This window comes from Podarcis bocagei (genome assembly GCF_964188305.1).
Source record: "Podarcis bocagei genome assembly, chromosome: Z".
NCBI classification, from domain to species: Eukaryota; Metazoa; Chordata; class Lepidosauria; order Squamata; family Lacertidae; genus Podarcis; species Podarcis bocagei.
The window spans coordinates 10,859,788-10,887,553 of NC_138140.1; the positions used below are offsets into that span (position 1 = coordinate 10,859,788).

Genomic DNA, 27,766 nt, shown 5'->3' on the forward strand with positions numbered 1-27,766 from the left:
GGAGAGGCCCCATTAGTGAAAGTGCACCTTGGGTTACAACCTGTTTTGGTTTGCAACCAGACCTCCGGAACAGATTATGGTTGTAAACCAAGGTACCACAGTAAATAAGACAGGCAGGTCCCATTTGCCCTAGTGGACCATTTAACCCCTAGCAACCATAACAGCAGCGTAAAATCTCAGAAGCAGGACTGCTTCCCAATGAACTAATTCTCTTCTTCTTCTTTACCTCAAAGCAGAGAAATGCAGACAAAGGGAAGGTCACAAGGAAGAGCAAGAACGAAAAGCAGACCAGGATCCAGCCACATGCCCCAAGGTCGCTGCTGGAGTTCTCTAGAGGTGAGGAGAGGCACACACATTTGGAACGTGTATATAGTTATGTTATTTCTGCTTGTTAAAAAAGAAAAGCAAAAATTCTGCAGCCGGAAGGGGGAAAAACAATGGTTGTGATCACTACAAAAATAAAACATTTGCCTGGGAAAACTTCTGGCCTTCCAGATATTATTATTACTGATTATCCTCCCTGCACCCAAAGGACCCAGGGTGAGTTACTACAGTTAAATCAGAATATATATAAAAAAAACATTTTAAAGCAACTTACAGAAATAAGACCAACTAAGTTAGTTCTTGGTATGAGCTTTCGTGTGCATGCACACTTCTTCAGATACACTGAAACTGCCATATTTTTACTATTTTACTATGGCAGACCAACACGGCTACCTATCTACTACTGGAACCATGGAAGGCACCACATTGAGCCGTATCTTCTGTTTCAGTGTATCTGAAGAAGTGTGCATGCACACGAAAGCTCATACCAAGAACTAACTTAGTTGGTCTTTAAGGTGCTACTGGAAGGAATTTTTTTATTTTTACTATGGCAGACCAACACGGCTACCTATCTACTACTGGAATTACAGAAATAAGGTGGGTCCTAAAAATGCGCATCGTGGGTGTCAAAAACTGTTGTCAGATTCCAACTCCTACCAGCCACAGGGAGGCCCACACGCTGCAGGATGAAAGCAAACGCCCTTCCCCGTTGCCTGTCCCTTAGTAAGGCAGACTGCTCTTTTACATGGCAGTTCCGTTTAGCCACCATAGCTATTTACTCATTTTTAAAGCGTTGGCTTCCACCTTCATAAATCTGCCTCACCGTTTAACCTGGCGATCTCCCGCTTCTCCCGGGAGCTCATCCCCTTAACCTCCACCAGGACACCGACCGACTTGCCCAGCTTGGCGGTTTGCTGCAGCCCCAGAGCAACAGGAGCTCCGGATCAGAGCCCTGCTCCAGCTTGCTCGGGGTCGACGGCGGTTGCTCCACCAACGCTCGATCTGCCTCTCTTTCTTCCGCCCAGCCCGACTGCCCCTGACGACCCCCGACGGCTCCTCCTGGGTCCGCACTACACGTTGTCCCCTTAGCAGAGGGAACGCGCGACAGTCCGGCTTTGCGTTCGCTTTAAAGCCCCATACTAGAAAGCGTATAGACGGCGCTCACTGAGCGCTTTGCCCCATGGAATCCACTGGGGAAGGAAGGCCAGTCATTCAGCCGCCTAGGGTGCAAACCTCAAAGGGGGCACAGTTTTATAGAGATGCGTTTTTGTTATATATTATAAATTTCTGACAACGTTTTTCTTTTTACCTTTTGAAGAATTTCATCATATCTACCCGTTTTTGGAAATTGAAGTTAGAAAAGCGGGGGCGGGCGGGCAGGCGCAAGTACCGGTACTTAGCCTTCCCTAGGGCGCACTTCCCTAGGGCGCAAAATAGTCTGGCGCCGGCGCTGCTGAGAACTTGGTTAACACGCGCTGGATCGCTCAGGTTTGCTTACTTGGGAGTGCTGCCCCTCTTGGGGCTTCCTTACTTCCTAGTAAACGCGCACAGGACTGGGCTGTAACAACAACAGCTACAGCTTCTGGTTGGCTACTGTGGGGACAGGATGCTGGGCCTTTGGCCTAATCCAGTGGACTCTTCTTATGTCACTATTTTAACAAGGCAATCCTATGCATTCTATTCGGAAGTAAAAGCCTCATTAAGTTTAATGGGGTTTAATCCAAGGTACAAAACTTCAATCTCTTCATCCCCACCTGCAGTGCTAATATTCTAGAAAAAGAGGTGCCAGAACTCATCATGAATGGCAATTGCGTCCACCTGAGAGGTGCCGGAACTGAGTTCCTGTGAGTTCCCCCTTTAAAAAAGCTCCTGCCCGTCTGCCCCCCATCAGAGCAGCCAGTTTAAACTGCTTAGAGCATGGTTAGGCAAACCAAGGCCCCTGGGGCCAAATCTGGCTCAATCACCTTCTAAATCCAGCCTGTGGACAATCAGGGAATCAGCGTGTTTTTACATGAGTAGAATGTGTGCTTTTATTTAAAATGCACCTCTGGGTTATTTGTGGGGCATAGGAATGTGTTGTTTTTTTCTTCTTCAAAGTATAGCCCGGCCCCCCACAAGGTCTGAGGGACAGTGGACCGGCCCCCTGCTGAAAAAAATTGCTGACCCCTGGCTTAGAGCACTGGTTCTCAATGCTTGTGGCAGGAGAGGGAGGCAAGGAGAGAGTGGGAAGATTCAAGGACAAATAAACATTTTAACATTTCACTGTAGTGCAGTATTGTATCAAAATGTTTATTTTATTTGCAGAACATGGATAAATGTCTTTTCAAAATGAGAGTAAGATCATCAGGCAATACCGAGGACAATCCTAGCTGTGATCCAGAATCACTCTTTGAACACAGTGGAGAAGACTTACTTAATTTGAAACATATTTAAGGTGCTTATATAAAAAGATCATTTATCATTATAGTTTGGGAATGACTCATGTTCTTTTGTAGCTGCATTGTGGCATCCACTTTCTGGATGTCCTGTGATCCTATTATAAAGTAGTTGTGTTGTAGATTATAAATCAAGCAGTGCTGGGAGTTGTTTCTTTTCATTTCCCCAAGTATTTCGTATCAGTCAAAAAACTGGTGTGGTGTGTGAGCAATTTTTTTATTCTGAAGGTGTTGGCTGGAGAAAAAAGTATGAGAAGCACTGGCTTAGATGGTTGTTTATGTTGCTGCTGCTGCTGTGCAGTATATAAACGTTGTTATATAAAACTAAATAAACCAATTACAGATAGGTAGCCGTGTTGGTCTGCCATAGTCAAAATAAAAAATTACTTCCAGTAGCACCTTAAAGACCAACTAAGTTAGTTCTTGGTATGAGCATACCAAGAACTAACTTAGTTGGTCTTTAAGGTGCTACTGGAAGGAATTTTTTATTTTAAATAAACCAGGAGCACTTTAAAGACTAACAAATTTATTGCGGGATAAGCTTTTGTGGGCTGGATTCTAGTCATCAAAAAGTATCGTGTTATTATTATCAGTTATATTATGATCAGTTAAATTTGTATCCGGCCCTTTCTCTTTAAAGCAGCCTAGGGCAGCAAACAGGGACGCGGGTGGCGCTGTGGGTTAAACCACAGAGCCTAGGACTTGCCAGTCAGAAGGTCGGCAGTTCGAATCCCCATGACAGGGTGAGCTCCAGCTGCTCGGTCCCCGCTCCTGCCCACCAAGCAGTTCGAAAGCACATCAAAGTGCAAGTAGATAAATAGGTACCACTCCGGCGGGAAGGTAAACGGCGTTTCCGTGCGCTGCGCTGGTTTGCCAGAAGTGGCTTAGTCATGCTGGCCACATGACCCGGAAGCTGTATGCCGGCTCCCTCGGCCAATAAAGCGAGATGAGCGCCGCAACCCCAGAGTCGGTCACGACTGGACTTAATGGTCAGGGGTCCCTTTACCTTTACCTAGGACAGCAAACATCAAAATGCTAGAGCAATGCAATTTAAAGCAAAATAAAAACGTATTTTAAACATTTTATAACAATGCAAAACTATTTTTTAAAAAAACAACCACTTAGGACATCTAAAAACATCTAGAAGCAATCACCTGGCCTCACAGTTATTAATTTCACGTTTGCTGTGGCCAGTATCCAACAGTCACCAAATGCCTGGGTAAACAGGAATGTTTTAAAATTCCTCCTGCTAGCCAATAATGCACCTCACCAGGGAGGACATTGCACAATGGGAAAACACCACTGAGAAGGCCGTATAGCAAGTCAACACTAGTGATCAGGGGCTACTTTGATTCCCCCCACTTCTTTGTACAGCTTCAGGACATTTCCCAACAAATGCAGTACTGATGGAGATAACCAGGGATTGAACCTGGGGCTATAAGAATACACTGCAGATGCTCTACCACTGATGTAGCTCACTTTCCCTTTCATATAGAAACTTAGGGAGCTGTCTTATACCAAGTCAGACTATTGGTCCATCTAGCTCAGTACTGCCTACACTGGCTGGCAGTGGCTGTCTGGGGTTTCTGACATGTTTCAGTCCTACCCAGAGAGGCCAGGCGTTGAACATTGGACCTCCTGCCTGCAAGGCAGAAGCTCTGTCACCAAGCAGATAACCCCTTCTCTATCAAGCAGGGTGTGAATGCCACAACACTCCTAAGTTTGTCACCAGCATCTGACATACTGATCTGATATACTGCTGCCGAACATGGAGGTTCCACTTGTCTTGATTTAGAACTATTAATCTGACCTCTTCTCTTTCCAATTAATTTGTCTAATCCTTTTAAAAAATTAAAAACATTGTCTAAGCTATTAACAACCAGCAGTGTTTCCATCAAGTAATTCTCATTAGAATCCAGTTGGCCACTATGAGAATGGAATGCTGGATTAGACCTGCATCCAGCCGGGCTCTTCCAACTCTCCCCAGAAGGTGGCAGTGCAGGACTATGTTTTAAGAGGATAAGTGTAAGCAAAAGGCACATGGTGCTTCCTGACTTCCAGTTCTCATCTTGCTGGCTGTGCAATTGCACTAAAGCAGAAGTGGGGGGACCAGCAATGTATAGGCAACCCTACTTTGTGGGGGGGACGGGACGGACGAGATGACCCTTAAGGCCATTTCCAACTCTACAATTCTATGATACTTTTACTTAGGAGAGGAAGGGGGAATTATTTAAAGGGTGGGTCTAGCCTCCTTAGTTCTTATATTGGCGGTCTCAGGTTTGTAACCAATGTTAGTCCTACTCAAAGAAGGCCCAGCAGCAAGGATTACACCCAGCAGCCAGGCTCCCTAGTCACTTAAACTGGGCCTTCCCAGTGGCTCCCATAATTAGCATGCATTTATATATGCATTTTAATAAAATTCACATTTCAGAACATAAGAAGAGTCCTGCTGGATCAGGCAAGTGGCCCACCTAGTCTAGGATCCTGTGGCCACCTAGATACCTGTGGAAAGCCCACAATCAGGACCCAAACCGAAGCAGCACTCTTTCCTCCTGCAGTTTCCAGCAGCTGGTATAATAATAATTTATTATTTATACCCCGCCCATCTGGCTGGGTTTCCCCAGCAACTCTGGGCGGCTTCCAACAGAACACTAAAATACAATAACCTATTAAACATTAAAAGCTTCCCTGAACAGCGCTGCCTTCAAATGTCTTCCAGATGTCATATAGTTGTTTATTTCTTTGACATCTGATGGGGGAGCATTCCACAGGGCGGGTGCCACCACTGAGAAGGCCCTCTGCCTGGCTCCCTGTAACTTGGCTTCTCGCAGCGAGGGAACCGCCAGAAGGCCCTCAGCACTAGACCTCAGTGTCTGGGCAGAACGATGGAGGTGGAGACGCTCCTTTTTTAAAAAAAACCAATGATATTTATTAAAGTTTCAGAAAAGGTTACAAAAATAAGAAAAAGAAAAAAAGAAAAGAGGAAAATACAAAATACAGAAAAATAAAAACATCTAAAAACAAATCAATCTTTCCATGTCTTGTCTTTCATTTACTTGTTTCCCTCACCTCCTCACACCTCCCTTTTTTGTATTCCAGTTCAGTTAGTTAATTCAGCAAATCCTTTCCCTCTTTGTTTTTATCTTAATCCTTTATCTTAATATATTATAACTTTAGATTCTCACCTGTTAACAATTCATTTTTACATACTCCTTTGTAACATTGCTGATAAAACCACTTAACTTCATTCCGACATCATTCTAACATTCATTAATTTTGCAGTATTTCTGTAAATAGTCTTTAAATTTCTTCCAATCTTCTTCCACCGACTCTTCTCCCTGGTCTCGGATTCTGCCAGTCTTTTCCGCCAGTTCCATATAGTCCATCACCTTCATCTGCCATTCTTCCAGGGTGGGTAGATCTTGTGTCTTCCAATACTTTGCAATAAGTATTCTTGCTGCTGTTGTAGCATACATAAAGAAAGTTCTATCCTTCTTTGGCACCAATTGGCCAACCACGCCCAGGAGAAAGGCCTCTGGTTTCTTCAGAAAGGTATATTTAAATACCTTTTTCATTTCATTATAGATGATCTCCCAGAAAGCCTTAATCCTTGGGCACGTCCACCAAAGGTGAAAGAATGTACCTTCAGTTTCTTTACATTTCCAACATTTATTATCGGGCAAATGATAGATTTTTGCAAGCTTGACTGGTGTCATGTACCACCTGTATATCATTTTCATAATATTCTCTCTTAAGGCATTACATGCCGTGAACCATACCTGTGGTCCATAACCGTTCCCAGTCAGCCATCATAATGTTATGTCCAACATCTTGTGCCCATTTAATCATAGCAGATTTCACCGTTTCATCCTGAGTATTCCATTTCAACAGCAAGTTATACATCTTTGACAGAGTCTTAGTTTTGGGATCTAACAGTTCTGTTTCCAATTTTGATTTTTCCACCTGGAAGCCAATTTTCTTGTCCAAATTGTATGCCTCCATTATTTGATAATAATGAAGCCAATCTCGCACTTTGTTTTTTAGTTTTTCAAAGCTCTGCAATTTCAGTGGAGACGCTCCTTCAGTTATACTGGACCGAGGCTGTTTAGGGCTTTAAAGGTGAGCAGCAACACTTTGAATTTTGCTCGGAAATGTACTGGGAGCCAGTGTAGGTCTTTCAAGACCGGTGTTATGTGGTCTCGGCGGCCGCTCCCAGTCACCAGTCTACCTGCCGCATTCTGGATTAGTTGTAGTTTCCGGGTCACCTTCAAAGGTAGCCCCACGTAGAGCGCATTGCAGTAGTCCAAGTGAGAAATAACTAGAGCATGCACCACTCTGGTGTGACAGTCTGTGGGCAAGTAGGGTCTCAGCCTGCGTACCAGATGGAGCTGATAAACAGCTGCCCTGGGCACAGAATTGACCTGTGCCTCCATGGACAGCTGCAAGTCCAGAATGACTCCCAGGCTGCGCACCTGGTTCTTCAGGGGAATAGTTACCTCATTCAGGACCAGGGAGTCCTCCACACCCGCCCGCCTCCTGTCCCCCAAAAACAGTACTTCTGTCTTGTCAGGATTCAACCTACCTCTGACCATGGCAGCAGAGCATATGGCTAGTAGCCATAGCCTGATCCTTGGTGCAATTTAAAAATCCATCCAAATTGGTGGCCAGCACTGCCTCTTGTGGGAGCAGATTTCATAACTGAACTCTTTGATGTGTGAAGGGTGGCATTCTTTTATCTGTCCTGAATCTTACAACATTCAGTTTCATGAGAGGCCTCCAAGTTTTAGGGCCTAGGGGCTTTATTTTGCAGAGCAGACAGAAGGTGACTGACAGATGAGCAGATTGTTTGAACAATGCAACAATAAAACAACACAATCCTAAAAGGCCTTAACCAAATAAATACTCATTGAAGCAAAACAGACCTAAGAACCTGCTTCAAAGTGGGCAATAGAGGAGAGCAAAAGCCTTTCTTTTGGGGAGCTCCACAATAAAAAAGGCCCTCTCCCTTATGCCCACCAAACAAACTTGATCACCGTATGGGACAGCTGCATATTCCTGCATTGTGGCAATGTGGGCAATTCAGAGGGTTAAGTAAGTTTTACCCAAAGCAGGTTTGAAGAGGAATGGCATGTCAAGAGTTATAGCATATTCAGCAGAAGATGAAAAGAACCACCGTTAATTTTGTCACTTTAATAATAATAATAATAATAATAATAATAATAATAATAATAATAATAATAATTTATTATTTATACCCTGCCCATCTGGCTGGGTTTCCCCAGCCACTCTGGGCGGCTGCCAACAAAACACTAAAATACAATAACCTATTAAACATTAAAAGCTTCCCTAAACAGGGCTGCCTTCAGATGTCTTCTAAAAGTTTGGTAGCTATTTTTCTCTTTGACATCTGGTGGGAGGGCGTTCCACAGGGCGGGTGACTACAAAACTACAAAATAAGACTACAAAACTCATTATGCACTGTGCACAAAGTTTATTTGGAAAAAACGACGATCATAACAAAGCACAAATGATACCTGAAAAATGAGCAGATATTCCAAGGAAATCCATCTAGGCCAGGAAAAAGGAAAGCAATTAAATTTATATGGTAAACCATTTAGAAGCACCAAGCAAAACGGGGTAGTGAGCCAAAGAGTTAATCTCTAATTAAATGACTCTCTGGTTTCATGATAAGAACATCCACCCCAGATATTTTTCTTGTTCCATGATTATCCATGTCATGACTCTAAACAGAAATGTAGATTTGGGGGGAAAGCAACCTCACCTTATGAGCATGTTTGGCAAGAAAACTCTGATCATGTATGAAGGTGGCATCTTCAGGGAATGAGGTCAGATGAGCCCTCAGGCAACATAACTCTTCTAAGACCGTTCCAGCACTACTGAAGCCCTGAAGGTACATAGCTCTTAATAAAGAGTCCATAGTCAACTTTCTGGCAAGAGCAGATCTATCCCTGAGAGTTCATTTAGGAAGTACATCTTATGCATTCTCAGATGTGAGCACTGTTGCTTATTCAGACTCAAAACCACAAAACTCATAATGCAGTGTGAGTGTGTGTGTGTGTGTGTGTGTGTGTGTGTGTGTGCATGTATGTATGTAGTACAGTGGTACCTCAGGTTACATATGCTTCAGGTTGCATACAATTCAGGTTACACTGCTAACCCAGAAATAGTGCTTCAGGTTAAGAACTTTGCTTCAGGATAGGAACAGAAATCAGGCTTTGGCGGTGCGGCGGCAGCAGGAGGCCCCATTAGCTAAAGTGGTGCTTCAGGTTAAGAACAGTTTCAGGTTTTGGGTTTTTTAAAGTTTTTTTTAAATAAATGAATTTTATTAGTATTTTCCACACAACAACATGAAAGATATCAAAAGATAACAATACACAACACACAAAAATCAACATTCGAAAACTAAAAAAGACAACAACAAAAAAACAAAAAAAACAAACAAAGCCATATCTTACAAGTTAATATTATAAACACTAAAACAACAACAAGACATTAACTTCCACCAGTCCCACGGCACCTCCTTTATCTCTCATTCTGTCTTCCTGTTTTCCTGTTTTTTTATCCTCTCTATCCTAACATTTAGATATAAATCCTTCTTTCATAGCCTTTCACTTCACAAGGTTATTCCAGACTCAGCCAGATTTCTGCCCTCGAACCTTGACTTTTGAGGTATTCATTTAGGCACTCCCATTCTTTTTTTACTTCACTTTTTGGTTTTTGTCTTATTATAGCTGTCAATTTGGCTAATTCTAAGTATTCTGAGAGCTTACATAGCCACTCTCCCCTAGTGGGTAACTGAAAAAAGAACATGCCCAAGCATTAAGACATTCTGGGAGATGATTTATAACGAAATGAAAAAGGTATTCAAATATACCTTCCTGAGGAAACCAGAGGCCTTTCTCCTGGGCATGGTCGGCCAATTGGTGCTAAAGAAGGATAGAACTTTTTTTTATGTATGCAACAACAGCAGCAAGAATACTCATCACGGAGTATTGGAAGACACAAGATTTACCCACCAGGGAAGAATGGCAGATGAAGTTGATGGACTATATGGAACTGGCGGAAATGACTGGCAGAATCCGAGACCAGGGAGAAGAGTCGGTGGAATAAGACTGGAAAAAGTTTAAAGACTATTTACAGAAACACTGCAAAATAATGAATGTTAGAAGAATGTTGGAATGAAGTTATATGGCTTTAGTAGAAATGTTATAAGGAATTAAGTATAAATAGATTAATAGAACATTAATGGAAAAATAAGGTTAGAATGTGTTAAGATAATTATAGGATAGAAAACAGAGGAAGATGGAAAGGAATTGCTGAAACAACTAACAGAAGTGGAATACAAAAAGGGAGGTGTGAGGAGGTCGTGGAAATAAGTGAATGAAGGATAAGATACTGAAATTGTTTGATGTGTTTTAAACTGTTTTTGTTTCGCTATGTTAGTTTAATGTGTCAGTGTTATGTAGTGTTTTTGTATTGTATTGTTCTTTTTTTGTAGTGTTGTGTTTAAATTGTTGGAAAAGTAATAAATATTATTTTCAAAAAAAAAGAAAAAAGAAAAGGAAAGAAAAAAGAACAGTTTCAGGTTAAGAACGGACCTTCGAAACGAATTAAGTACTTAACCCGAGGTACCACTGTATGTTTATATGAAAACATCCAATATTTGTTTGTTTAAGTGAAACCAACAGCAGCCTTACCAGAATAAATCATAAGCAGGTGTTCCATGAAGAACTATTCATCTAGATCAGCAGAATGGACAATCCCTTTGGAGGGTGTTTCCTGTATGCCTAATGTTTATTTTGGAGAGGGAAGCCCATATTTGGGGCACCTGAATGCACTTAAAGGGATATCTATTTTGAGTTTGAATTGGATCATTCACTGATAACTGCCTGCAGTCAGCGCAGCTGTAGACCAGAACGTCACTTTCTGATGAAGTCCAAAGACCATTAGATATGAGTCTAGCAACCTTATTCTTGTGTACTATGCAGTGAACCAAACTTGCAAATAGGCTGAAGGTGGTTAAGAATGATATATAGCCTGATACGTGAAGTACCAACTTTAGATAGCTCATCAAGGTCACAGGGAGATTCCTCTTTTCCTTCTGATAAGAATGACTAATTAGCAACATATTCCCATGAATACTGTGTTCTATCAGCTGTTACAGCGGGCAAGGTTCCCTGGGAAGGGGAATTGTTGAACCGCTCTGAGCATAGGAGCCAATTCCTAGGGGCTAAGGTCCGTTTGGGCCACCCCAATAACATATTTGAGGGGGACAGCCCACCCACTCCCAAAGGTGACGGGCATTGGTGCACATGTGTGATTGATTATGTGAGGCAGAACTTACATGCGCCCCCCCTATTTTGTTCAAGTTGGCACCCCTGACTCTGAGAATTGTAGTTCCTTGTGAGGAAAGGGGACTACTCTCAGCACCCTTGGCAAAGCTCCCAGAATTCTTCAGAAGACTGCTTAAGTAGCATCATAGTGCTTTAAATGTATGGTGTGAATGGTGCCATAATATGCAAGACCTTGTATGCTCTCAAGACCGATTGAAATAGAGAAGCAGGCAAATTCAGCCACTGGCATGAGACCCTAAGAACTGAACTGGGGATAATTTTGTAAGCTGTTTCCCAGCCACAATTCTCACCTCAGGAGACACTGATGTCCAGCACAAACATGCCTGCCACACACCGCTTTCTGCATCATAGTGCTTTAAATGTATGGTGTGAATGGTGCCATAATATGCAAGACCTTGTATGCTCTCAAGACCGATTGAAATAGAGAAGCAGGCAAATTCAGCCACTGGCATGAGACCCTAAGAACTGAACTGGGGATAATTTTGTAAGCTGTTTCCCAGCCACAATTCTCACCTCAGGAGACACTGATGTCCAGCACAAACATGCCTGCCACACACCGCTTTCTGCCACTGTATAACAAGGCTCAGCATTGAAAGCCAGCCAGCCATTCATAATGAAGTTTTCAGCTGGTAAATTCCAATACCCCAGCAAAGTCAACATTCAACCTTGTTGCTTGGGAGCGAGATCCACGAGGGGAGCTTGGTTGGTAGCATAAATAGAACAATGTCCTCACTACTCTCTTCCTTTTTCTCCCTGATTATTGGCAGCGACCAGAAGAGCTATTATTATTATTATCATTATTATTAATTCTATGCAGCCTAATATTTTAAAGAAAAGCATCTCAAAGCAGTTTAAAACACATCAAAACATCAAATAAAACAATCCGGAGTAAAACATTGCTGAAGGAAGTCAGATACATTCACAGCAACATAAGTAACAGGAAACTAAAGTATTATCTTAAAGATTTCAAAACAAAACATTACAAAGGAAGTTGACTACAGAAGCACATTTAATGCAACGAAGTTAATAAAAACAAATTTATCTCAAACATTTCAAAAGAAAGCATCACTAAAAGATGTCAGATATATAATGCACATTTAAAACACCACGATTTGCAAAAGAATAAATGATGTATTATCGTGAGTATAGAACGTAGTGTATTTTTCTCTCTATAAGACGCACCAGACCACAAGACACACCTAGTTTTTGGAGGAGGAAAACAAGAAAATAAATATTCTGAATGTCAGAAGCCAGAACAGCAAGAGGGATCGCTGCGCAGTGAAAGCAGCAATCCCTCTTGCTGTTCTGGCTTCTGTGATAGCTGCGCAGCCTGCATTCGCTCCCTAAGACACACACACATTTCCTCTTACTTTTTAGGAGGGAAAAAGTGAGTCTTATAGAGCAAAAAATATGGTATCTACTGCTGTTGCTGCAATCCTTCCAATGGTGATTCATGGTGGGTGGCAGCTGCAGAAGCACAGGCTCAATGACCTGGGTCTGCACTAAGAGAAAGGCTCAGCTTTTGTAGTTGGAGTCAGTCAGGGCCCTTTCTTCCCAGGCCAGGTAGGAAAAAGATCTCCAAGACAGGGTGTAGGCAGGGCTCACAGCGAAGATGTGATCATGCAATTTTTTTTAAAAAAGGATTGATTGTTCTGTTTCTACCCCCACCTCAAAAGCAGCAACATTAACTAGCAAATCTTGCTTGTGGGTCAAGGGGTGTGATGGGCTTATTCAGGCAGTAAGTTCCTGTATCAGAGACCTCACTGGGGATCTATAGAGAAGCGGAATGAACAGTAGATTTCTGTCCTCCCAACCTCCCTTTCTACTTACAACAGGTCCAAGTATGACCCTGGCTGTCAGCTTCCCTCTCTGTCTCAGTGTTGCTGATTCAGCAGCGATGAAGAGGAGGATCGGGACAAAACTCACCTTACATTCAGACATGGGTAATATTGTGTTGATTTTCCTGATTATAATGCTCTTTCTTCGGTTTCATTTAATAATGTTCCTTTTACACTGCAGTACCTGTTGCATTATGTAACTGTGGCTTTTTGACTGATATACCTGCATGTTACCCTCATTCACGCCAGTGGGCGTGGTTTGAAACAACAACAAACTTCACTGGAAAATGTTGCCGATCTGCCACCCTTCTCCAAACCTGTGATTCTGTTCCATGAAAACAGCAAGGAAGAACTGCATGCCAGTCCCCCCCCCCCCACATTCCATGACTTTACTCCTGCACTATTCTGGGTTATTGGGGTTGCCAGCTTATTTGGGGGGGGGAGCCACAATCATTAAAATGAGTGCTAAACTTCCACTAGTTTTCGTTAGATTTCTGAAGAGGGCATTTAACTGTGTGGAAGTTCAGATATAATGCAGAAAGTAACAGTTAGGGGAACATCAGGGAAACGAAATAAACTGCAGTCTAGAATTAGTCAGCTCCACCCATCATTGCCTCTGATGGGCTCCCTGCCTTCTGCCCATCAATCCAGTGGGCATAAACTGCCTCAGTGAATTATGCAGTGGGGAAAGCACTTCCCCATTATGCCTTTGGCACACCTTCATAGGGGCTAGGTCAGGTGCTACATGCAATCAAAACAAATGACTGTTCTCTTTTACACACACACACACACACACACACACACACACACTCCCCTCCATCCTGCTGACTCTCCCTCTCTCATAACACTAGAGCCGTGGTCACCCAATGAAGCTGAATATTGAGTGATTCAGGATAGACAAGAGAAAGAGCACTTCACACAGAGCAGTCAATCTATTGAATTCCTTCCCACTGGATGTAGTGATGGTAACCAACTTGGATGGTTAAAAGACAGTAGACGACAAATCCATGGAGGCTTTCAGTGGCTATCAGCATGGACATCTGAGAGCAAGATGCCTGGAATAGATGGGTCACTGGCTTGGCCAAGGAGACTGTTCTTACAAATTTTAAACTGCACGTTTCTCTGGGCAGGGACCTGTATGGTGCTGTATGACTAATGCAGAGTAATGCTCTGGTCTGGAGTAACCCTTGCCGTGGGGGCAGCGGGTAGAAACATCAAATGCAACGGCAGATTAAATAAAGATATTTATTTATTAAAATAACAATACAGTAATCATGTGAAAGAATATATGTTTTAGACTTATACTTTGATAGGGAGAGGGAGGTAAAAAAGAGAAAGAGAAACATCGAATGCAACGGCAGATTAAATAAAGATATTTATTTATTAAAATAACAATACAGTAATCATGTGAAAGAATATATGTTTTAGACTTATACTTTGATAGGGAGAGGGAGGTAAAAAAAAGAGAGAGAAAGAAAGCATTTTCACAAACAATATTAACTGCACTTCTGGTGGATGCATGTTCAGCATAAATTGCGTTTTCGTTTCTTCCGAGGGTGGGGCAAGTCCATCACTTGCCTCTGCTTGGTCCACACTGGGGATTGGTTGCCTGTGGCCATCCAGTCGTTGCTGGGCTGCAGCCCCTATCATCCCTGACTACTGTCAAAGTGAAAGGGGCTGATGGGAGTTGGAGTCCAGCAACGTCTGGAAGGATGTAGGTTCCCCATCCCTGGGCTACACTTTGCAGTAGCTGCAAAGTGTACCTGGTTTCAAATGATGCCCTGTTTCAGAAACTCCCTGCATGTAGAAAACCAGGACAACAAGGACAAAAGCCTTCCCATGCTAGATTTCGGCATGCAGGGAGCATTTTGCATGGAGAAGTGTGAAAGGCACCTGGAACCTGAAGTGGCATGGTCCATTCTGTTACATGTAGAGACCAGGTTCTGGTCAAAGATGCTAGGGAGTTATGCTGCCGCATAAACAGCATGCATTCCACCCTGAATCCCTGCCTCCCTGGGCTTCCTTTAACTCACCACACTGAAAAGCCACTGATGCTGCTCATTCCTTCTGGCAAACTAAATCTTGCTTTTAACAACACATGTGAAAAGCAACAATCCAGAACACCAATTCAGCTGCAGCCACAAGTAAGGATAGCAAATGCCATTGTTCCCCTGTTCCTTTTCCCTTTGGGGTGGGTGGGCGTTTGTTTGTTTACCGACAGAGCAGTGAGTATGCCCTGCCTTTCGCAGCCAGAACTGATCAGGGTTTCTAAGCCTCACGTATCTTCCCTCTTTGTAATTAAGTGTCTGAAGCAGCCGCTCCAACTAAAATCAGTGTAAGATGGGGGAGTGAAGAGGCCCAGGGGCAAAAGCTCTGAGACTTTGCATAGCAACAATGGCATTTGATCACATGTCCCCATTTGAGATGCCAGCCACATCTTCCTGCAATGCTCCTATGCTTTTCAGCTCCCATGGAGTCTTCCGTTACCATGCTGGGATACAGCATCAGGTAATGAATTCCTGTCTCTATAAATGTTAAAGGCAGAGGCAAGGTGGGGGTGGACAGTTGTCACCACTTATTTGAATTATTATACAAGTCATAAAGACCACAGTAGCCATCCTTTCTCACAAGTTTTTCTGTTATTGAAAGCTCACACACCATTCTAATAGTATAATATTGTAGCTAACCTCAGTGCTGTCTGCTAGAAATTAAATCTACTATTCTAATTCACACTGGATACAAAACTTACGATGCAAATATACCAGGAAACCTTCAGTCCTGGCTTTTAGCAAAAAAAGCTGAGATTTAACATCATCAACAACAACAATAACAGAATCATGTGGAAAGGAAAATTCCTTCACATTAAGGGGGGGGGAGGGAAAAGTTCTTCACATTAATCTTCTGGAAAAATTAAATGAAAAATATAAGTATTCTAAAATGCTGAAAGACTCCAGTTACAGGTTCTCCTGGCTGTAGAATGTCAAACTTTCTGTTGATCACATTCTTAAAAGCAGAACCAAAGAAATAGGCGGAAATCTATTTTTTAAGAAAGTGTTGAAAAAATAGGTGTCGTTTTATAAAGTACAAAAGGTATTGGGGAAGTGTTTGCAAATATGTTTGTAACTGTGTTTGTAATTGTGTTAGGTTAGAAAAACACACCTATAAAAAGGAATCTGAACATCGTTAGGCTACAAGCATATTGTCTCCATAACTCCAGCGTGCTAATTCTTTCCCTTTGGTTGGAGCAAAACAGCAGCGGAAAGTTCCACTGCTGGCTCTCTGACAAGAAAGAAGTTTCCCAGGAGAGAGGAGGAAAACATTATTATTTTAAGGCAACCCCCTGCTCCATATGGTAGCTGAGAACCTCTTAAACCCTCCTCTCTCATCAATGCAAGCCCTCCAAACCTCTCTCATCAATAAGAAGGGGCAGCAGAGTGGGGAAGAATGAATTTTCAGAGGTGGCCACCTACGTTGAAAGCAGAAATTTGTTGGGATGAAACACAAAAAGGATCTGAGCTTATGAGAGCCACAAGAAACAGACACGAAGGTCACACTTAAATCATCACCCCTCTCCTCCACAATGCCTCATGCTTTTCAATACACCTGGCTTCCCATCAGCACCCTCAGCTCCTCCTTCCCACAATGCCTTGCAGCATATCTATGGGCAGTGGGAATACAATGGTGGAGTTCTTCTCGGCGGCGATAGTGGTCAGGGTCTGCAGGTAGCGGAGCTGGAGAGCTGCAGGAGACTCTGAGATGACAATGGAGGCTTCCTTGAGGGCTCTGGAGGCATTCATCTCACCCTCTGCTGCGATGACCTGGAAGGGAGAGAGGCACAGGTCCAGCAAGATGTTTTGAACACAGAGAAAACTGCATAAGGTTCGGAGAGTGTGGTGTGGTGGTTAGTGTGTCAGACCAGGACCTGGGTGCAGCTATGAAGCCCACTGGGTGACCCTGGGCAAGTCAGTGTCTCAGCCTCTCTTACGTTACAAGGCAGTTGTGAGGATAAAATGAGGACAGGAAGAACAAAGAACAAACCACCTTGAGCTCCTTGCAATGGAGGCACATCCACTGGGGCAAATGGGGCACTGCCCCAACACCTGCCCTTGGCTAGCTCCCTGCCACCTGCCTTCTTACAACCAGTCCACACGGTGGCCCTGGCTGCTAGCTTCCTCCTCCTCCTCCTCAGTATCCAACGTTAGTCCTACATAGAGTAGACCCACTGAAATTGACAGCCACAAATAATTTAGGTGCGCTGACTTCCAATGATTCTACTTTGAGCAGGACTTCATTGGGTAAAACTCCATGTATGCTCATACGTCAGTCCTGCTGAATTCTGTGGGGCTTACTCTCAGGTGTGTGGGTTTAGGAATGCAGTCTTAAGTCAATTAAAACAATTAAGTATGCACATGACAAAACACAAACATTCTATAGGGGAAATGGCTTTATCCTACAATAGGGAATTCACCTCTTTCTCAAATTTTGCAACTACCTGTATTATAGATAGATGATAGATAGATAGATAGCTATTAAAAACAATTTTTGGGAGAATCTGTCACCTAATCAAACAAGAATGTTTTGATTAATTAAATGAGTCAGGTAAATGTTGCAGCTCTAGGCTGCATACACACCACACATTTAAAGCACGTGATTTCTTCCCAAAGAATACTGGAAACTTTAGTTTCCCCCCTCACAGAACTACAATTTCCAGCATCCTTAACAAAGTACAGTTCCCAGGATTCTTTGGGGAGGGAGGAATGTGTTTTGAATGTACTCAAAATCTATGGTGTGGACCCAGCCTTAGTAAAAAAAAATTTAAAAAAAATTGTAGGCTAGAGGATTTGTGGCCTTCATGTTCAAGGCCCCAAACAGGATCCTCCTTGCTTAACCAACTTCTTTCAGAAAAGGAAGAGAAGTTTTCGTCCTCCTAGGAGAAGCAGCACATAGATCCAGCAGTGTTAAGCCAAGAGTATAGGAGCAGCAAATCTGCCAAAGGAACAGGGGTGCAGAAAGGCCTCCAGACTCTATGTCTGCCCCCAGAATGTCCCACCAGCCAGTCTAGTTGTTGAACACAAAGGCCACATTTAAAGCACCATGAAACCTGTTATGTACTGAAGTTCTCACCCTGGGCCAGCAGGGGGATACTGTAGATAGTTATGCAAATAAGGGATCGAAAGTGACGTTCAGTGATTGGATAGTTTTAGAAAGTTGTTACAGTAACGTGGTACTGGAGCTCTATATAAGCAGGCTGACTGAGCCCTTCAGTTCAGTTCTGTCCTGGCCTGTGAATAAGCAAGAGCTGTTTGAAGAATCGCTGTGTCGTCTGATATGTTCACCCACAACTTAACAAAACCACTTTAAGTAGTCATGGCTTCCCCCAAAGAATTCTGGAAGACGCTGCCTGTCAAGGGTGCTGAAAGTTGTTAAGAAACCCTTATTCCCCTCTCAGAGCTACAATTCCCAGAATGGTTTAACAGTCAATCCCTCTTCACAGGAAACTCTGGGAATTGTAGCTGTGAGAGGGCAATAGTTGGTCCTAGCAACTCTCAGCACCCTTAGTGAACTACAGGTCTCGCAATTCTTTGGGGGAAAACCATGACTGTTTAAAGTGGCATGCAGATGTGGTGTGGCTCCAGACAGAACAGTGGTTTTCAAAAGCTTTCTGCTGCCAGAGAATCCTTGTGTGCTACAGAGTCCCTGCAAAGTTGCAGAACCCCCTGGAAGTGAACTAAGTAGGGATGAGGGAAAAATTCAATTTGGTTTACAGGGGAGCCTATCTAACTTGCACTTTCCAAAATAATATGTGAACCAAACCATAGCCATTCTTTAAAATTTGCATTTCTCCAAATTTAGCAATGCAGTTCTCCAACCAACTAATGTGTAGAAAATTGCATATATTGGGACAAAGATCTAAAAATATGCATATATTGGAGAAACAGCTTACAAAAATGCATTGTAATAGGAGAAGCTGCTTTGCAAAAAATATTAGGCAAAATGCCAAATATTAGGCATTACATGTTAGGCATTAAAATGCAGGTGAATTTCCATTTTGAAAAAATCAGAATGATGTGGAAATGTGAAGACCTGAATTTAAGAGCAGGAAAATGAGAAAAACAAAACAAAACTGGCATTTGCCCATCTTACAGGATCCAGTTTAGACAGGGTACTCAGCAGGACTTTCAGGTATCAGCACCAATTCCCTCCTTATGTAGGACACAGCAGCAGAAAACAAGACCATTGGGAAAGGCTGAAGCTCTGTGAGTAGAACATCATCTTTGCATGCAGAAGGTTGCAGGTTTAATCCCTGGCATCTCCAGGGAAGACAGGATATGTCCCATCATAAACCCTGGAGTAGGTGCCAATAAGCATAGACCATGGGTAGGCAAACTAAGGCCCTGTGGGAGTCATAAAGACACGGCAAAGGCTTGTAATATTGCAGGGTGCCCCCTGACCTCGGCTGACCAGCACTCTGAGCTTTACAATGTATTGGAATGTATTGACCTTATATGGAGTTATGTTCCCCCTCTGGGCAGTGTAACCTTATATGGTTTGTGGGTGCGTTAAAGCCATGACCGGATGTAGGTAATGTGATACATTGGCAAACGGCCATGCGGCTGGAGAGAGAACAAAGGATAATAAAAAGGGTTACCGGAGGGAGAGAGAAGTTCAAAAGGAGCTGCTCATACCATCCTGAAAATATTGCTGGCTCTCTGTGTCTTTATTTTATGCTAAACAGCACCATTTTGTAACGGCTGGCTCCGACAAGGCCTGGGGACTGGATCCAGCCCAATCGCCTTCTAAACCCGGCCCGCAGATGGTCCCAAAATCAGCGTGTTTTTACATGAGTGGAATGTGTGCTTTTATTTAAAATGCATCTCTGGGTTCTTTGTGGGGCCTGCCTGGTGTTTTTACATGAACAGAATATGTGCTTTTATTTAAAATGCATTTCTGGGTTCTTTGTGGGGCCTGCCTGGTGTTTTTACATGAACAGAATATGTGCTTTTATTTAAAATGCATCTCTGGGTTATTTTGGGGGCATAGGAATTCGCTCATTATTATTATTTTTCAAAATATAGTCCAGCCCTCCACAAGGTCTGAGGGACAGGGGACCGGCCCCCTGCTGAAAAGGTTTGCTGACCCCTGGCATAGACAATACTAAGCAAGATATGCAGGTGGTATGAGGCAGCTTTCCATGTTGTAGCTCAGGGGTGGGGCATCTGCTTTGCATACAGAAGATTGCAGTTTGATCTCATTCATTTCCAGGTAGGACTGGGAGAGACTCCTGCCTGAAACCCGGACGAGAGTCAGTGTAGCCAGTACCCAATTAGATGGACCACTGGTCTGACTCAGTATAAGGCAGCTTCCCATGTAACACGTTGTGTCTTGTGGGAGCTTGCCTTCTGCTGCTTGATCTTCTTAAACATCCCCAGAAAACCTGCTGAGACACTTCAGTGAAGTCTGAAAACCTGCGATTCAGAAGGAACGCCCTCCGACTGAGTTTTGGCACAAACTCAGCTTTGTTTTGTTACGTAAATGCAATGCAAAGGATTCACTACTATGGGGAAATAAAGATAATGAGACCTCTGGAGCCAGTGTTTGTACAGCAAATACCTGAGTCATATCACTGTGGGGAAAAACAAGTGCTACCATCAAAGCAGTCCAAAGTGGCTGGGGCAACCCAGTCAGATGGGTGGAGTACAAATAATAACATTAAAAATTATTATTATTAAAGGAAACATGAATATCTGAAGTGGTTCAATATTCACTTGAAATTTGGATTATGTGAAAGTTACAGGAAGGGCTGTAGCTCAGTGGGAGAGCATCATTATGGTCATTTCCAAGACATATACCCCAGGGTCAACAGGGTCAAATAATGACCTTTGTTTCCTTGTACTGCTCCATCATCTTCTGGGTCATGGATGGGGAACCTGTGAACCTCCAGAAGCTGGTGGATTCCAACTCCCATCAGCTCCGGCCAGCATGGCCAATGGTCAGGGATGATGGGAGTTGTAGTCCAACTGCATTTGCAGTGCACCAGGTCAGGAAAAGCTGGTTTAATAGGAAGTTTAGCCAGCAAGTTGGTTTATGCCAGCATTTCTAATGGTCAGTGATGATGAGATGTGTAGTCCAACAACAACAGAAGGGCCGCAGGATCCCCATCTCTGATCTCTTTCGGTGATGGATCTCCTTTGAAAGTCAGCGGCTAACCAAACCAGTAGAGCTCCTTACCTTTGCTCTTGCTTCGCGGGTAGCTTCTGCTTCAGCGGCCATGGCTCTCTGGAGTTGGATGGGCAGCTTCACATCTTTGATCTCCACCCGCTCCACCTTTATGCCCCAGTCATCTGTGGCATCATCTAGTGTGGCCTGTTTAAAAGGGTGGGGGCGGGAATGCATGTCACACATGGAGGTATTGTGCAAAGATGCCAAGCTAATCAAACAGAGGTGACTGGAGGTTTAAACAAGTCTCAACAGGACAAATGAACAGCCTTTTTAAGAGCCTTCCATCCTCCAAGGTGTTAAATATCCTTCCTTGTTGTGTTTTCAGCTGGCAGGTGACCCAGGCTCTGAGCTTTCATTGAAAGATAAAAGACTCTTAACAACCTACAGCTCCCATAATCCTTTAGGAATCCCATGTGGGGCTTTAAAAGCATGATGTGAATGTGGTCAGAGACTAAAGTAGAGGGAGCTATAGGCAGTGCCACACCCCCTGAACTGGTCATAAGGAAGAAGGCAGGCAGGGGTTGGGGGTTGGCTGAGGGCAGATTAGGACTGGTGGGGCAGTGCCCCACTTACCCTAAAGGACCAGCTTCCACTGGATTTTTGCATTGTATATTTAAATTGCAAAATTTAGTGGCTGATGCAAAAAATAAATCACCTGTCTAAACAGTGAAGTATGTTTCTCAACAACTCCCTACCCCACACCCCCATGGGGATGCAGCTCAACATTGCTGTACCTGCATGCTGTGGGCGATTTCCTCCCGGTCAGAGAGGATCTGAGAGAGATTCTTGGTCCCAAGAACGTTCCTCAGTGTGGTCTGAGCCAGGAGCCGAGTGGCTGAGTCTGCATTGGTGATGTTGGCAACAGCAAGGGTTGCATTCTGAACTCGGTAATAAACCACGCCATCCACATTAACTGTCACTGAATCTTTGGTAAGAATCTAGGGCAGAAACAGGGGGAGGGGAGAGAAGAGAAAAATGTGGAACGGAAGAATTAAAAAAAGAATCTCCAAGTCACTCATGCATCAAAACATAACCACAAAGAGGTGCCACAAGTAGCATGCTGCTAATTAGGCGGTCATGATCAGACTGCCTGCTACCTGACAGTCACAAAGGAGCTTTTTTTCAAGTTCCCTATTTCAAACACCATGTGAGTTGTTCATTTTGTGCATGTGCTCATTTCTCCAATTGTACCATCGGTGGTCTTGCAACAGGTATTCTGTACCTGGCTAAGTCATCGGAGAAGCCACCTTTCAACACTAAGGTTACAGAACACTGAGAAGCTCCATACAGACCTCTATTCCATAGCACTCTGCTATCCAAAAGGGTGGCACAGGTGGCGCTGTGGTCTAAACTACTGAGCCTTGGGCTTGCCAATCAAAAGGTCAGCGGTTCGAATCCCCGCAATAGGGTGAGCTTCTGTTGCTCGTTCCCAGCTCCTGCCAACCTAGCAGTTCAAAAGCACACCAAAAAGTGCAAGCAGATTAATAGGTACTGCTCCGGAGGGGAGGTAAACGGTGTTTCCGTGCGCTGCTCTGGTGTCGGTGTTCCATTGCGCTAGAAGCAGCTTAGTCATGCTAGCCACATGACCCAGAAAAACTGTCTGCAGAGCGGACAAACGCTGGCTCCCTCGGCCTGTAAAGCGAGATGAGCGCCACAACCCCAGAGTCATTCACAACTGGACTTAACTGTCATGGATCCCTTTTACTGCCTTATGCAGACACCAGATAAGTTCCCTGATTCTTTAACTTCTACATGCTGATCTTTGGCTGAAAGCACAAGTGATTTTTGAAATACCAAAAGGTAGCATTAATAGAATATGATGCTTTCCAACAAGCATATTTAACCCTCCCCCCCAACACGCACTACCAAGTTGTTCAGCACCTCTCCCATGGCATCTGCTAGGTTTGAATCCAGCTACAGCTACAGATGGGCTGTACACTGCCAGCGCTCAAGACACTGGTTGCCTGGGTGTTTAAATGCCCAATTCCCTTGAGAATGGGATGGGGCAGGTGTTGTGGCAGCAATAACTCGGGCAATGCCAGCTTTTGCAGGGGCACACACTGGCACCCAACTGCCTCAGGCTGTGCCAGTGTGCCGTGTTTGTAGCAGCCCTGTAACAAGGAAGATGCAGCAAATTCCAGAGTGTGCCTTTCACTAATTATATAGCACCAACCACACACGTACACATTAAGGAGTTAACAGAAACCAGAAGGGTGCGGGAAGGATACCTGCCCCAAGGCATTCACAGCTTATATCATTTTATAAAATAATCATATTCTATTAGAGAAAATTGCTTTGCTGAAAGATTTTCACACAGCTTCAAGGGGGGGGGGGGAAGCATGCAAATTAAAAAAAACCATTTGAGGAAACACAGCAATTAAATCCAAGAGGTTTACGGAGAACTTTGCCCAGGGTTGACTATCTCATCTGCATGCAGAAACTCTCAGGCTCAGTAATGCCTCACCATCACACTTTCAAACACACCCCAACTCCCCCTGAGAGGCCGAATACCATAGGATAGGACTGGCATTATGGGATAAGCTGTGCTGCAGGAAAGCATCTGCCTCTATGGATTTGCTCACTGAGGGATGTCCAGCAAGCTTCCAGTGCACTGCAGGGCCTCTCCTGTGCCGTATATCAACACTGCAGGTCTGAGCCTGCAGGTGTACAATCTAATAAGACACAAACACAAGGAAGGGAACAGGAAGAGAAGGTGGGAAACCTTGCACAGGCCAATATTATTTACATTATTGTAGGCTGCTTGTTACACAGAGGTCCCCAAGCACCTTGCATCATCTCTAAAAAACAAACACAATGGGTTTTAGCCAACTGAGTTTTACTCAGACCAGACCTATTGATGTTCATGCACCTATGTTAGTATGGCTCATCCATTTCAATAAGTCGGCTCTGAATAGGACTAGCATTGGATACCCTCAACATTGGGTAAGGCAAGCATGTGGGCAGGCTTGTCTAAGCAAGAATTTTTAGCAGACACCGAAAAGAGTAAAGTGAAGGCACCTGCTTGATTTCAGTAGGAAGGAAATTCCAAAATGCAGGTGCTGTCAGACTTAACGATTGCATCCTTACAAATGCAGAATGGGTATTATGTGGTACTAGTAGTAGTGCCAATTCCACCGATCAAAGCAGTCTTGTAGGTAAACTTATCAGAAGTTGTTAAGCTAGATGGACCAATGGTGTGAGTGTAAAGAGAGAGAAGCAAAACTGAATGTCATTGAGGCTGTGTACACAGTACACCTTTAAAGCACATTTGAAACGGATTCTTCCATTTCAAGGAATTCTGGGCTCTGTAGTTTGCTAAGGGTTGCTGGGAAGTTTAACCCTGGGAAGGCTCAACCACAGTGCCCAGAATTCTTTGAGAGAAAGAATGTGCTTCAAATGTGCTTTGAAGGTATAGTGTGTACACAAAGCCAAAGAAAGCCACACACATCTAATCGTTTCTTAAAGAGACTCAATGATTTTCAACAGAACAAAGTTCCATGTCACCTTTGAAATGACCAGGAATATTACAGCTCCTTTTACTGATACAGTGGTACCTCTGGTTGCGAACGGGATCCGTTCTGGAGGCCCGTTCGCAACATGAAAAGAACGCAACCCGCAGCAGTGCATCTGCACATGCGCGGGTTTCAGCTCACCGCTTCTGCACATGCATGTGATGTCATTTTGCCCATCTGCGCATGCGTGAGCGGCGAAACCCAGAAGTAACCCTTTCCGGTACTTCCGGGTCACCGCGGGACACAACCTGAAAGAACGTAACATGAAGCGGACATAACATGAGGTATGACTGTACTGCAGAGATGAGAAACGGGAGTGTGTCCGACTCCTCAACCCCTGTGCTTTCTCAGTGACAGTATTGCAGCTGAAGCAGAGTTATTTCTAAGAACATCCCTGCTGGATCAGGCCAATGGCCCATCGAGTCCAGCATCCTGTCCTCACAGCGGCCAACAAGTACCTGAACAGGAAGCCCAGAGGCAAGACCTGAGTGTAACAGCAGCTTCTCCACTTGGAATTCTCCACAACTGGCATTCAGAAGACTACTGCCTCCAACCCCAGGGTATGTGGGTGTGGGTGGAACATAGAACATCTCCAAGTGGAATGGCTGTGATTATATTAATCTTATTTTAATGTTAGTGTTATTTAGAATCGTCCTAACAGAGATCTGTGTAATGTCTTTGCAGCCGCAGCCACAGCAGTTTCTATTTTAAGTAACGCAAGCAAGGTAATTACAAGCCAATAGCTCCTTTAATTGGCTTCTGCGATACACAGAAGAACCAGTGCCACCCTCAGCTTTACTAAGTGAGATATGACCCTCTTATTGAGGAACCAATACAGCTGCCTTGCAAGAAGCTTACTAGTGCTCAGTGTTTGATAAGAGCATTGAGAGTTGATAGGCGACCTCTATTCCCCCATCACACAATTCCCATGGTTTAACAGCCAGTCCCTTTTCCCAGGGAACGCTGGGAACTGTAGCTTTATGAGGGGAATGGGGACTGCCTAGCAATCTTCAGCATCCTTAAGGAACTGCAATTCAGGAAGCCGCAACTGTTTAAAGTGGTATAATACTGTTTTAAATGTGTAGTGTGGATTGGGCGCTAGTGGCAGTGAATTCTGTGGTTTAAGTATATGCTGTGTGAACTTTCTCTTGTCAGTCACATAGCATGCAAACTGGGAGTTTATCTTTATGTAAACAATGAAGCAGGAGCGCATGAATTTGCTTGTTTTCCTTATCTCTTCCTGTCTCCTTTTTCCTTTGGTATCAAGTCTATTTTATTGGAAGCTGCCAGCAAAGGGCTGCCTGGTTTTCTTAATCTTTGTTCAGCCCCTAGAAATCTTGAGATGGTTTATGAATGAGCTGCCATCCTCTTCTGGAAAGAAACCAGAGCAACTGCAACAAATTGTAGCATGAAAACACAGATTCTATGGAAACGGGGAAGTAATTAAAAGCAGCAGCAGACATGCAAAATCATCAAACAACTGGGCAAAAGTCATCAAAAGAACAGCGGCTCATGAAAACAGTGAAGAAGAAAGGAGGAGGATCAAAGGAGCTTTTTAGTTTACAGAAAAGGTGAGCTTCAAGAGACATGATAGAAGTTTATAAAATTAGGCATGGAATGAGTTCTCTCTGGCAGAAAACCCAGCCACCGCCCACTAGTGTCTTTAACAAACCTCACAGGACTCATGGAGACACCAGAAGGAATACAGCAGTGCTAGCCAAACTCGGCCCTCCAGATGTTTTGGGACTACAATTCCCATCATCCCTAGCTAAAAGAACCAGTGGTCAAGGATGATGGGAATTGTAGTCCCAAAACATCTGGAGGGCCGAGTTTGGCCACCACTGGCATACAGTGAAGGGGCCAGGTGAGCTTCCCTAAGGAGGGCATTCCATGGGATTAGTGCCACTCCAAAGAAGACTATGCTTCTCATGGCTGCCCATCCTACTTATGTTGGCTGAAAAGACAGAAGCAGGATCTCAAATGCTGAGTGGAATGCATTAGGACTAATGGATAGACATACAGTGGTACCTCGGGTTAAGTACTTAATTTGTTCCAGAGGTACGCTCTTAACCTGAAACTGTTCTTAACCTGAAGCACCGCTTTAGCTAATGGGGCCTCCCGCTGCCGCCGCGCCACCGGAGCCTGATTTCTGTTCTCATCCTGAAGCAAAGTTCTTAACCCAAGGTACTATTTCTGGGTTAGCGGAGTCTGTAACCTGAAGCATCTGTAACCTGAAGCGTATGTAACCCGAGGTACCACTGTATACAAATGGGATCTGCAATCAAATGTTGCAGCATGGAGTGCTCCTGTTCCAGTAAGTCCGTCATGCCCTCCTCCACGATACTCCTTTCTATTCCGCCTCCAAACTAGTTTTACACCTCCCTGCCTCCCTTCAACAGTCAGTCAGCATTCTCTGCTCACTAAGCATACTCAGTCCTTACTAGGCTGATCAGGGTTTTCCCCCTCCACCCACCCCCTCATCATTCCCTCCCTAAAGACGTTTTAATAACTCAGCAACTCTTAGTTCAGGGATGCAGAAACGTTTCCAGCCTGAGGGCCGCATCTGCTTCCGGACAACATTCCAGGAGCCACATTCCAGTGGTGGGTGGGGCCAGAGGCAAAAGTGGGTGGAGCTAGTTTACACACACACACACACACAGAGAGAGAGAGAGAGAGAGAGAGAGAGAGAGAGAGAGAGAGAGAGAGAGTTCTCTAGCCTCTATCCAGAAGACCAAGAGCCATAATCATAGTTCAAGGATGCATTCCAACCACGCAAAATGACTCAAGGAGGGTGCAAAGCAAGACAGGTGAGGGGTGTGGCCTGGGAGAAGAGGGTGTGGCTTCAGAAGAGTTCTGAGAGTCCTGGAAGGTCGTCTTGACCCCAGGCAGCCAAGGTTACCCAGCCCTGCAATAGAACTATACCCTGGGGTTTTCCAGCACCTTGACAACATCATTAACTTTCAATTAAGGAAGCAAGAAAAGAAACCCATCCCTACCTAATGAAATAAATACCCTGCAACCTTGTTGCTTGCAAAAACCGCAGGCACAACAGAATTGAATTA

At 44.0% G+C, this 27,766-nt stretch overlaps 1 protein-coding gene and 1 long non-coding RNA gene across 6 annotated transcripts in view; one reads left to right on the top strand and one right to left on the bottom strand.

Moving 5' to 3' along the window:
- The window catches only part of LOC308579154 (stomatin-like), a 45,202-nt gene that overhangs the window by 4,371 nt on the left and 13,065 nt on the right, over positions 1-27,766 (bottom strand). Inside the window, exons 5-7 of one of the 5 annotated variants that reach the window (XM_081179951.1) lie at positions 21,927-22,130; positions 21,202-21,336; positions 15,060-16,790 (exon numbers count right to left, since the gene is read on the bottom strand). In XM_081179951.1, the coding sequence (XP_081036077.1) occupies positions 16,596-16,790; positions 21,202-21,336; positions 21,927-22,130 (534 nt within the window). In that variant the 3' untranslated portion in view covers positions 15,060-16,595. Of the gene's footprint in view, positions 1-226; positions 331-912; positions 1,334-15,059; positions 16,791-21,201; positions 21,337-21,926; positions 22,131-27,766 lie in introns of those variants that run through there. The other 4 variants (XM_081179952.1, XM_081179953.1, XM_081179954.1 and 1 more) reach the window with 4 other exon arrangements.
- Positions 258-14,616, top strand: LOC308579156. The gene is made up of 3 exons (XR_014004321.1): positions 258-336; positions 12,970-13,077; positions 13,824-14,616. It is a non-coding gene; the product is annotated as an uncharacterized lncRNA (long non-coding RNA).